Source organism: Chrysochloris asiatica, unplaced genomic scaffold (genome assembly GCF_000296735.1).
Source record: "Chrysochloris asiatica unplaced genomic scaffold, ChrAsi1.0 scaffold00140, whole genome shotgun sequence".
Taxonomy (NCBI): domain Eukaryota; kingdom Metazoa; phylum Chordata; class Mammalia; order Afrosoricida; family Chrysochloridae; genus Chrysochloris; species Chrysochloris asiatica.
The window spans coordinates 1,754,941-1,767,610 of record NW_006408658.1 but is presented as its reverse complement, the minus strand read 5'-3'; the positions used below and the strand labels follow the sequence as shown (position 1 = coordinate 1,767,610).

The 12,670-nt window shown below is 35.8% G+C and overlaps 1 protein-coding gene across 1 annotated transcript; it reads right to left on the bottom strand.

Moving 5' to 3' along the window:
* Positions 1–7,596: 7,596 nt before the first annotated feature.
* On the bottom strand, positions 7,597–8,547 carry LOC102825140 (olfactory receptor 2D2-like). Its single transcript, XM_006870303.1, has one exon. The coding sequence runs from the start codon at positions 8,545–8,547 to the stop codon at positions 7,597–7,599; it is 951 nt and encodes a 316-aa protein (XP_006870365.1).
* Positions 8,548–12,670: the final 4,123 nt, after the last annotated feature.

Sequence of the window (12,670 nt, the reverse complement as noted above, 5' to 3'; positions counted from 1 at the left end):
TGGATATAGTCTGCATCTCCTTGTAAAGGCAGAGAGCTCAGTAAAATCTCAATAAAATTCAAGGCAGGGCAGAAAAGGGAACAGGACTCTCTCCTAAGGCCATTGTTCCATTGTTAACTGCCAGTTAGGTTGCTGCTCCATACAAAGGGTTTATCATCGGCCCCAAGGCAGGTTGTGTAAGAGTGGGTACATTTAATTGAAGCCGGAGGGCAATTCTAGGAGGCCCTCTAGAGCTGTGCTCAGGAGAATTTCTGAATCATCAGGGTGGATCCTGAGCTGTGTTTGCTTTCAGATTGTTCCCTCATGAGTACATGGACAGAAAATAAGATGTAGTTACCACTGAAATCTCTGTTTACAGATTCCATCACCGGTTTTTTATAAATTTTATTTGGGTTGGGGAAGTGTTCTATAGTTCTGATTAAGCATTTTGTTTCTGGAGTTAAAAATACTCCTTTGCACGGTTACTGTCTACCACATGCTTATGATCGCTCTGATTTTGAAAAACAGTGATATCATTCATAGAACGTGTTTGTAATGTACCCTTAAAAATAATAACTAGATAAGTGTGACTAACATAATACTTGTACGTTGTTGTTATGATACTGACTCATAGAGACCTTATGCACAACAGAACTAAACACTGCCGGGGGTCCCGGGCCAACTTCACAATCGTTGCCACATCTGAGCCCATTGCTGCTGCCACTGTGCTAATCCATGTCGTTGGGGTCTTCCTGTTTTTCCCCGACCCTCCACTTTACCAGTCATGATACCCTTCTCCAGTTACTGGTCCATCCAGACAATATGTCTGAAGTATGAGAGAGGAAGTCTGGCTCTCCTGAATTCCAAGGAGCATGCTGGCTGCCTTCTTACAACACAGATCTGTTTATTCTTTTGGCAGTCCATGGTGCATTCAACATTCTCCCCCAACACTGTAACTCAAATGCATCAATTCTTCTATAATACTTATACACAGTAAGAAAATAAGTATTATTTCACATTATTATAAACAGGGCAAGGTTGTTGGCATAAGGATAAGTATCTGAGTTTTGTTAAATGATTTCATATGTTTGATATTCTTCCTGAAATATCTTACTCCCAGATACTTATCCTAATGCCAGCCACCTGTTGTTGTTGTTATTAAGTGCTGTTGAGTTGGTTCCAACCCAAACGGACCCAGTATAGGGTTTCTAAGTAGCACCGGTGAGCTTGAGCTTCCGATCTAGCAGTTCAAACCGATTTTACAGTCCAGCCCATTAATCCACAATGTCACACCCCTGTCTATATTCTTCAGGAAATCTGTTACTCAATTTGTGAAAATAATTCTGCCACTAAAGGTAAAATTAAATAATAATTTGACATGAAAAACTAGTAATCCAAAATGGAACCACATCAAAATGTGTCTGACATTTTGCATGACTTTTCTCCTAGAAGGAGACCCAGGTGCTGCAAAACCAGACATGTTTCATTGCATTGAAATAGTCCCTTTAGTGTGATTTGCAGATACTGTATTTTCTTACAAAAATGAAGGTTTGTGGCAACCCTACATCGAACAAATCTATTTGCACCATTTTTTCCAATAGCATGTGCTCACTTTATGTTTCAGTGTCACATTTTGATGATTCTTACAATACTTCAAGCATTTTCATAATGCTACTGTGCACTTAACAGACTATGTTGTTGTTGTTGTTATGTGCCATGAAGTTGATTCCAACTCATAGTGACCCTGCACAGGGTTTCTGAGGCTGTAAATCTTTACAGGAGCAGAAAGCCTCAACTTTGTCCCGTGGAACAGCTGGTAGTTTCGAACTGCTGATCCTGAGGTTAGCAGCCCGAATCATATCCACTACGCTACCAAACTATAGTATAGTGTAAACGTAACATTTGTATGCACTGGGAAACCGGTGTGTCAATCAGGATCCAAACCCTCAGTATCTGGGAGGTACTATTGTTGTAATTAACACACTTGTCTGAAAACTGGAAAGTAGGAGGTTTTAATTCACCCTGAGTCACAGATCTGTTTTCTAACACAGACTTGAATGTCAAGGTTTCGAATATTTCAGCATTAAGCATAATGGGGCCATTATGACGTGACACGGGAGAAAGACTTGACGCTTGGGAGAGTAGAGGGTTAGAGAACACAAGATGGATTCATGAGATAAATTAACACAGTGACTGCCACAAGGAAGTGAAACACAGCAACCAACAATCATGAGAATGACACAGGACCTGGAAGTGTTTCTTTCTGTTGTACAAAGGCTCAGAACTGACTCCATGGCACCTAACAACAAAAACATCATAAGTATATTTTGATTTCTATTTTTTCTAAAAGTGATTCTCAGGAATGAAAGGTACATTTCATCAAATGTCTTGGGGTATTTATTTAACTTACTTTTCCCCATTTTGATCAGTGAACATTTAGAAATGTATGAATCAATTTATTACTATCAGCCCATGTGAACATTTGGGGAATGAACTCCCTTGATTGTGAAGCTTTACTCTTTTGGAAAACTCTTGCACTCTTTATGTTTTACTATATTTAGAGTATGCAACTATATTCATGGGTAGTTATTTAAGGCTGAATTCATAAAAGTAATTGAGTTTTCTTTTTCTCTATGCTTTGTTGTTGTTATGTACAATCAAGTTGGTTCTGACTCATAGGGACCTTGTATAGGGCTTCCAAGGAGCAGCTGATTGGTTTGCATGGCCCAGGTCAATAATACAGAGAATTTTCTTTGAATATTTCTGTATGTTTTCTTTGAATATTCAAAAGGATTTTAAATTGTTGATATTTTGATATTTCTGTATCATTCAGTTCAAAATAATTTATAATTTCACTTGATTTCTTTGACCCAAGTCTTATTTGTTGTTGTTGTTGTTATGTGCCATCGAGTCGGTTCCGACCCATAGCGACCCTGTATAGGGTTTCCGAGGGTGTAAATCTTTACGGGAGTAGAAAGCCTCATCTTTCTCCCGCGGAGCAGCTGGTAGTTTCGAACCGCTGACCTTAAGGTTCGCAGCCCGATTCGTAACCACTATGCTACCAGAGCTCCTTATTTAGAAGTGTCTTATTCACTGTCCAAATAATTTTTTTTAATTTAAAATTTAATTTTGTGTGGTCAAAAATATATCCAATATAGTTTTAATTCTTGGTATTCAGCCTAGTTTTATTGCCTGGAATATGATCTATCTTTGACAAATGCTACTTTTACATTTGAAAAGACTATATTTTCTGTACCTGTTAGGTGGAATGTCCTATAAATGTCTGTTAGGTCACGTTGGTTGTTAGTGTTACTCAAGTTTCCTATAGAACTACTGATTTTCTTATTATTTGTTCTTTCCAAGAGAAGTCTTAACATTTCCAACAATATCTGTGGATTTATCTGTTCTTTCATTGCTATCAATTTTTTATCTGCATATTTTGAATTTCCAAATTAAGTGTGTGTGTGTGTGTGTATATATATATATATAATTCTTTTGTTTTCTTAACGAATGATAGTTTTTACCATTATAATACATCCCTTTTTAGTTCTGATAATACTCCTTATATTACATGCTTCTGATATTAGAATAACCATTCCAGATTTATGATGACTAGACTTCTCTTGGTATTTCTTTTCTCTATGACTTTACTTTCCACAACTGTGTCTATATATGCAAAATGCATCTCATATAGACAATGTGTTATTAGATCTTTATTCATATAGTCTGATAGTTTTTGTCTTTTAATTAGACTGTTTAGTTACAAACTTAAAAAAAAAAAAAAAAGTTTATTGTGTTTCTAGTGGACGTTTACAAAGCAGTTTAGGTTCCTATTCAGCAATTTCTACAAAAATTGTTTAGTAATGGGAGACATTCTTCACAACATGTGAATATTCTCATTATTTCTCTTCTGGTTGTTTGATTTCTATTAATCTTATTTCCTTGCCCCTTACTTACATTTCTTTTTAAAGTTGTTGTTAATCATTTGGATTCATACCAATAATTTTTTAAAGGAAGCATAGTACTCTTATTTTGTGAACCACCTTGTTATCTAGTTAAAAGGTGGCCTTGTGGCTAGTTACAGCACAGGTTTAAAGGTTATCTCAAGGCAATGTTTTTGGGGAGTCCATCAGTCTCAACTGGTTCAGTAAGCCTGGCTTTGCTAAGAGTTTAAGGTTCTGTTCTATATTTTTTTCCCTTTCTATCAGGATTGATCTATTGTAGTCCTGACACAATGGTCAGTAGTGGTAGCTGAGCAACATCTAATTCTTCCAATCTCAGTAGGTGACACTGTAGTTCCTAGAGACAATTAGCCCTGTAGACTAGTTTCTTTCTTTTTAAATTCATTTCTTTTTACAGGAACTGTCCTAATACTGTTTTGACATTTAATTGTTCCAAAAGTTGGTTCATTAGTTACAATGCTAATGACACACAAAAAAGATGTAACTGAATTGATTCATTTCTCTTTTTCTTTTTAGCTTTTTATTGTGAGTTGAGTGAAAGTTTAGAGTCAATCATTAATTTCATATTAAAAAATTCATACATGTCATTTCATCTCAATGATTGCAATACCTCCCCTCAATGTATTATCACTTATTGATTTCTTCCCTGTGCTTTGTTTTTATTTTTCCTTGCTCTTTCTCAACTCTTCTGAGTTTCAGGTAAAAGTTGCCCTTTTGATCTCTAATAGTTGACCATTCTACGGTGTGCATGTTGTTGTGTTGTGTCAGGTGCCATCGAGTTGGAACCAACTCATAGCGACCCCATGCACAGCAGAACGAAACAATGTCTGATCCTGAGCCAACCTCACTACCGCTGCCACACTTGACACCATCAATAATGCCATCTTGTTAGGGGTCTTCCTCTTTTTCTCTGACCCTCCATCTTACCCAACATGACATCCTTCTCCAGCAACTGTTTCCTCTGGGAAAATATGTGCATACCTAACTACTATTGTTGTCCTCCTGTGTATCTATCTATTGCTTGGCTGAAAGCTGAGCCGAGGGGGTGGGTTCAGTTCCAGACTAGAAGTGTCACCAGGAACTGTAGTCAAAGGGTTCTATCAGTCTCTTTCAGACCAGTAAGCTTTCTCTTTTTTTATGATTTTGAGTTTTATTCCACATTTTTCTACTCTTTGCTTCCCGCAAACAAGGTTGTGTCATCTGCATACCAGAGGTTGTTAATGAGGCTTCCCTCCAAACCTGATGCCACATTATTATTCATATGACCCAGTGTCCCAGATTATTTGCTCAGCATACAGATAGAATAAATATGGTGACATAAAACAACTCTGGCACACACCTTTCCTGATTTTAAACCATTCAGTTTCCCTTGTTCTGTTCTAATGACTACCTCTTGGTCTTTGTACAGGTTCCTCATGAGCACAATTAAGTGTTATGGAATATTCATTCCTCACAATGTTAACTATAGTTTGTTATGATTCACACAAATTCCTTTGCAAAGTAAATAAAGCACAGGTTAACGTATTTCTGGTATTTTCTGTTTTTAACCAAGATTCATCTATCATCAGCAATAATATCCCCTCTTCCACATCCTTTTCTGAATCTGGCTTGAATTTCTGGCAGCTTCCTGATTATGAACTGCTACAATCGTTTTTGGATTTCCATCAGTAAAATCTTACTTGCTCGCAATATTAATGATACTGTTCAATCAGTTCCACATTCTATTGAGTTATCCTTCTTTGAAATTGACACAAATATGATCTCTTCCAATCAATTGGCCAGGTAGCTGTCTTTCAAATTTCCTGTCATAAATCAGTGAGCACGTCCAGGGCTGCATGAGTTTGCTGAACATTTCAATTTGTTTTAGTCAATTCCTGTAGCCCTATTTTTTCCTACAGCCTTCTGTGCAGCTCAGACTTCTTCCTTTAATACCGTCAGTTCTTGATCATATGCTAGCTCTTAAAATGAATGAGCATGGATCAATTCTTTTTCGTACCATGACTGTACATTCTTTCAATATCGAATGATGCTTGCTGCATCACTCAGCATTTTCCCCATATTGTTGTTGCTGTTAAGTGCCATGAAATTGGTTCCAATTCATAGCAACCGTGTATCGAGTTTCCGAGGAGCGGCTAGTGAGTTTGATCAGCTGACCTTGTGGTTCAAATCGCCCTTGCAGTCCAGTGCTTATCCTACAATGCTTCACAAGGACATAGAATCCCTCAACATTGAAATTCAATAAATTTTTCTTCATTTCTTTCACTTTGAGAAATGCTGAGAATGTTCTTTCTTTTTCTTTTTTTTTTCAATCCCAGGCATTTACATAATTCATTTAACTTTGTCTTCTCTAGTTGCCCTTTGAAATATTCTGTTTAACTTTTTTACTTCATCATTTCTTCCAGTTGGTTTAACTTCTCTTCACTCAAAAGCAAGTTTGAGAATCTTTTCTTACATCCATTTTGGTCTTTTTTATATTTCTTATTGTTTTAATTAACTTTTGTTTTATTTATGTGTGATGTTCTTGATGTCATCTCACAACTTTTCTTGTTTTCAATCCTAGTGTTCAAAGCACCAAATCTGTTTTTGAGACGGTCTCTAAATTCAGATGGGATATACTCAAGGTCATATTTTAGCTCTTGTGGACTTGTTTTAATTTTCTTCAGTTTCAATCTGAACTTACATGTTGTTCAGCAATTGATGGCCAGATCCACAGTAATCCCTTGGCCTTATTTTGATTAATAATATTGAACTTCTTCATTGTCTCTTCCCACATATGTAGTCAATTTTATTTCTGTGTATTCCATCTGGTAAAGTCCACATGTATAGACACCATTTATGTTATTGAGAAAAGGTATTTGCTATGAGTATGTCATGGATCTTGCAAAATTGTATCATGCAGTCTCCAGCATCATTTCTATCACTATGGTCATATTTCCTACTACTGATCCTTTCTCTTTGCTTCCAATTTTCATACTCACCAGTAATTATCAATACATATTGACTACATGTTTAATCAATTTCAGTTTTAAAAAGTTGGTAGAATTCTTTAATTTCTTGGCCTTATTATCTTATCACAGACAACTTTGTATTTCAAGATAGACTTTAAAATTCTGTTTTTGACAATGAATGCAATGCCATTCCTCTTCAATTTGTCATTTCCGGCATAATAAACTACATGATTGTCCAACTCAAAATGGCCAATACCAGTCCATTTCAGCTAACTGTTGTTTAAGTTACCGATCTTTTTGCACTCCATTTAATTTTGTATGACTTCCAAGTTTCCTAGATTCATACTTCGTACAATCCACATTCCAATTATTGATGGATGTTTGTAGCTGTTTTTTGTTATTTTGAATTTTGCCCCATCATTAAATGAAGGTCCAAAAAGAGACAGGCAAACGTGCATATAACCCAGCCACAGCCATATGCCCTGCAGCTCCACCTACTGGGCAAATACCAGTTCCTATACTGACTGACCAACGATAGACAGCAGTCAACACCAGCCAAACCCACCCTAATCTGAGGTGTATGAATGGCAGATGGAGAACAATGCACATGCTTTCATTCTCTTACACCCACAGGCGACAGTTGTTGCGAACCAAAGAACACATCAAAATCAAATCATCAATACAATACAAATACAAATCATAATGTACTATAAGTGGTTGATCCCAAGCCTGCATGGGAAATTCCTTGTGGCCACTTTTCTCAGAGCTCCCTTCACATCCTTGTTTCTCAGGCTGTATATCAGGGGATTAAGCATGGGGGTCACCACTGCATAGAACACAGACACTAATTTTTCTTGTTCTTTGGAAGACTTTGGTGTCATGTAGGTGATAATTCCTGACCCATAGAAAAGGATGACAACTATGAGGTGGGAGCCACAGGTAGAGAATGCCTTGAGCCTGCCAGCAGCTGATTTCATCCTGATCACAGTCACTATAATGTTGCCATAGGATACCAAAATTAGGGAAACAGGTATGAAGAGGATCACCACCCCCATAAGAAAAATGGCCATCTCTGAAGTGTGGGGGTCTGTGGATGCCAGAACCAACAGTGCAGGGGCCTCACAAAAGAAATGAGCAATGCTATTGCTGCCTCTGTAGGGTAGCCTTAGCGTGAAGGTACTGTCCACAATAGACACGAGAATTCCACTGGTCCATGATCCTGTGGCTAGCTGGACACACACCCTCCATGTCATAACATTAGAGTAATGCAAAGGACTGCAGATGGCCACATATCGATCATAGGACATCACTGCCAGAAGAGCACACTGTGTACCTCCAAAAATGAGAAAGAGTAGAAGCTGAGCTGCACAACGCATGAATGAAATAGCCTTCTTCCTGGATAGCAGGTGAACGAGGGCCTGAGGAATGATGTTGGTAGAGAAACAGAGGTCAGCCAGAGACAAGTTGCAGAGAAAAAAATACATGGGTGTGTGAAGTCGGGAGTCAACTTGAACAAGAGACATGAGCAGAAGATTTCCAAGCACAGTGACCAGGTAGACAATCAGGAATAAGACAAAGAGGAGTTTTTGGGTGTGTGGGTCATCAGAGAGCCCCAAGAGGAAGAATTCAGTCACTTGTGTCTGGTTTGTCTGTCTCATAGTTTGTTTCTCTTTTTTCAGTATATGCTAAACATTGGTCTGCATGGCTTACAGTATTACACAATTCAGAGTTAGAAGGCTTAGGATTTGCCACCAACCACTATCAACCATTCTAGCATCCTCTTTACAAGATCCTTATCAGACAATCATGTTCTTCATTTGGTACATTTTGTTGCTACAAAACAGTACTTTATAAGATGGTGCATTCTACTGTTGGCATAATCTGGCAAGAGAAGAGTACAGGAAAGGAATCACTTTCTTTATGTTGCATTTCTCATTTCTGATAACAATATTTTGAATTCAACTATAAATCCATACAATTCAATTTCAGTTTATTATTAACTAAAATATTTGTCTCTTAAATTGCTCTTATCACATGGTTCCCACCTTTTGATTGTGTGTGGGTTTGTTTGTTATTTTGTACATGAATCTATTCACATTGTCTCTTCTCTGAAAGATAGTCACAAAAGTATATGAGATGAAGGAGAAACAAAATACCTTATAGTTCTAATATGTTTCTTAAAGAAAATAACCTGTCTTTAAAAAGCAGTAACAGGATACTTTTTGCTATCCTAGCTCCAGCACAAACAATCTGTTAATTTTAACTGAGAATGAGCTTCAAAAAGAGCGCCCAACCATGAGCTTGGATAGTTTCTTACTCAACCTAAACTCAGAATTATTTGCCCAGCCCATCATCATCCTCCACATTTTTGCATTATCTGTCTATACTTGCAAACACTGAAGACTATGTCTATTTTTTTTTTTTTTCGTCAAGAAGGGAAATCTGAAGAAACAAAAGCTGTCATGTAGAGACTTTATAAACATAATGATTATACTAACATGAGGGAAAGGGAAAGGTGTAGATGCTCGTTCAATTTTAGTAAAATAAAAACCAGTATCATAAACCTATAAATTGTAAATTTAGATTAAATAGTAATGAGGTCTTTCATAATCCTCCATTGAGAATGAATATTACTCTCCAATATCTCCTATTTCAGTTTTGTTTTACCACACTCCCTGTATTGGATAAAATGTACTATTTGATAAAAAAAAAAATAGTTAATCATCCAAAAAAAAAAAATAGTTAATCATCCATATTTCAAATATGTATATTTTTAGCAACAAAAGAATAAAAACAAAAAACGTGGGCATTGTCAAAATTAAAAACTTTTGTGCTTCAAATGGTCCCATTAAGAAAGTGAATAAACAATTCTTAGAATGGGAGAAAAAATATTCATTGAAAGTACACAAAGGACTCTTACAACTTTATAATAAAAAGACAAAAAAAAACAAAAACCCAAAAACGAAAATCCAAAAATCCTTTTACAACCACAAACTGATTTAAAAATGGATAAAGAATATGAATAGACATTTTTTCAAAGAATATGTACAAATGATCAATAGGTACATTAAAAGATGTTCAATGTCATTAAACCAAACGAAGACTGTCCTTGAGTCAATTTCAACTGATGTAGACCCTATAGGACAGAGTAGAACTATCCCATAGTATTAAAACATTATTAGGAAAATGCCAATGAAAATGACAGTGAGATACCCCTTCACACCCACAGGATGACTATAATTAGAGACAGATAATGACAAGTTTTGGTGAGGATGTGTAGAAATTAGGTCCCTTAGACATTGTTGGAAAAACCAGTTCCTCAAAAAGTGAAACAAAGTCCATATGACCCAACATTTGCACAGCTAAGTATTACCGAAGAGACTTGAAAATATATTTCTGCACAAAAAATTCTTTTAAAAATGTTTATAGTAGCATTTATTCATAATAGATAAAAAGTAGCACCAACTGACATTCCCATCAATGATGTATATATCAATAAAATGTGACATATCCATAGGTTGGCATATTACTCATTATAAATTAAAAATGACACATGATGTAGTATGGATGAACCTTGTAAACATTATACTAACTGGAAGAAGCCAGTAACAAAGAACTACAAATTATATGAATCTAGTTATATGAAATATACAAAAAAAGCAAATCTGTACTGACATAAAGTAGATCAGTAATTATTGGATTGGGAGAATGAAATATTATGGAGTGACAGCTAAGGGTACAGGGTTCCTTTTTATATTGCTGAAAGTGTTCTAAAATTGTTGGTGACAATTATTGCACAACTCTGTAATATATTAAAATTGTACTCTTTAAGTGAATGAGTAGTATGTGAATTCTAACTAAATAAGGTTGTTAAAATAGCCAACTAAGCATGTTTATGTATGCAAATATGATACAAAAATCCAGGTGTGTAATTAATATATATATAAAACATAAAACTAAGTGTGGTGTAGTAAATGTTTCCATCCAAAACCTCAGGCCTACCACAATCCCATTTCCAGATGTTTATTAATATAAATATATATGTGTGTGTGTGTGTGAACTGGAACATATGAACTTTTAGAATTTGCCTAAAGCTTACAGATTTGCTTTTTTTCAATAAGCAATCAGCATGTCTTAGAGACCCTTCCTTATTAGTACATATAATTATACTAAGTCTTGCTATTGATTGTATGGTATTCTGCACTACTCTTATTCCATCACCTGTCTGTCAGTTTGTCATACTGTGGTGACATGCTTGTTGCTGTAATACTGGAAACTATGCCAAGGGTATTTTAAATACCAGTAGAATTACCCATGGTGGACAGGTCTCAGCTGAGCTTCCAGACTAACATAGACTAGGAAGGAGAGACTTCTGAATATTTAATCACTGAAACTTTATGAATAACAAAGGAACACTGTCAGCACCAGAATAGTCCACATTACAGATAACCCCAAATTCACTTAACTGCTCCCTAACTAATGAACATATTGTTGGTTCCAGTTATACTACCAGAAACAATTCCCTATGTACTTTCTTTTACATATACTGATTTATCCTATTCTTTAAAAAAAAAAAATCAAACTATTGAATAGATAAATATAAGCTTTATCCAAGGCATATCTTTACTCTTAATGAAAACAAAACCAAAACTCAAACCCACTTCCGTTGAGTCAATTCTGACACACAGTGACTCTATAGGAAATATGAAAGCTGCTCTTTAGGGTGTCTGTGTCTTTACAGAATCAAACTGTCTCATCTCTCTCCTATGGAACAGCTGGTGGGTTTGAACCACTCGTCTTTTGATAAGCAGTCCAACATTTAACCCACTACAACACCAGAGCTCCTTTTGATAGCTACTGTCATTATTTAAAATAGTTCTTAGCTCTATTATAGAAGTTTCTACCTTTATACAGATGAAACATAACAAACATTTAACAAATGAATAAATAAGACATTAATCTGCAGAACATCATCTCTGCCTGATGACCATTTATTGTTCCACACAAACAACAAATGTAATTTGTCCTCCTTATCAAGCCAATGTCCCAGCTATTATCCATCCCAAAAAACAGGACTCACTGCATTTTACTGCTTATCAACCCTCACAGGCTCGCTACTCAGAGCATGCCCACTGCATAGATAAAACATTACTCTTCTAAGATGCTCATCACACTTGAAATAGTCTCATTTGTTGAGCAAATCTTATGGGTCAATTGTTTTTATTAAGTACAGGTGGAGTCAGGTCAATTAGTACAATCAATTTTAAAACTTCATGTGGAAATAAATGTACTGGACATTCAAATCAAAGACAAAACTTCTGGAGGTAAAGAAACCTAGAAAAGAGGGTACAAACCATAGCCATGTTTTATCTTATAATAAATCTCAGGTTCATGAAAGGAAACATAAAGCATAAAACCAAACAAATTTTTATGAAGTTTAAAGTAATGCCTTCAATCAAGAAGTAATATGATGAAAGGGCAGCTACAGAATATTGATATGCTTTCTATCCTTTCTTCATCCAACTAATAACTGCAGGTTTTTCAAGGCCCCATTTAGGAAAAAAAAAAAAAAACTCTCTTAGAATATGTTCCTTATTGATACTATATTTATATAATTCCTCACTTCTGTTCCCAACACACATAGATGCTGATAAACACAAGTATAGTCACAAACACTTGCCTATCATAGATATACATGTACAACTATGCCAGTATATAATTGCTTTCATTTTAACTCTAACGGATTATATTGAAAGTATTGGTCTTTCTCTGCTACTGTAA

Bases quoted from the DNA above. Each gene is read 5' to 3' on its own strand.
- LOC102825140 (XM_006870303.1), bottom strand. From the start codon at position 8,547: ATGAGACAGACAAACCAGACACAAGTGACTGAATTCTTCCTCTTGGGG.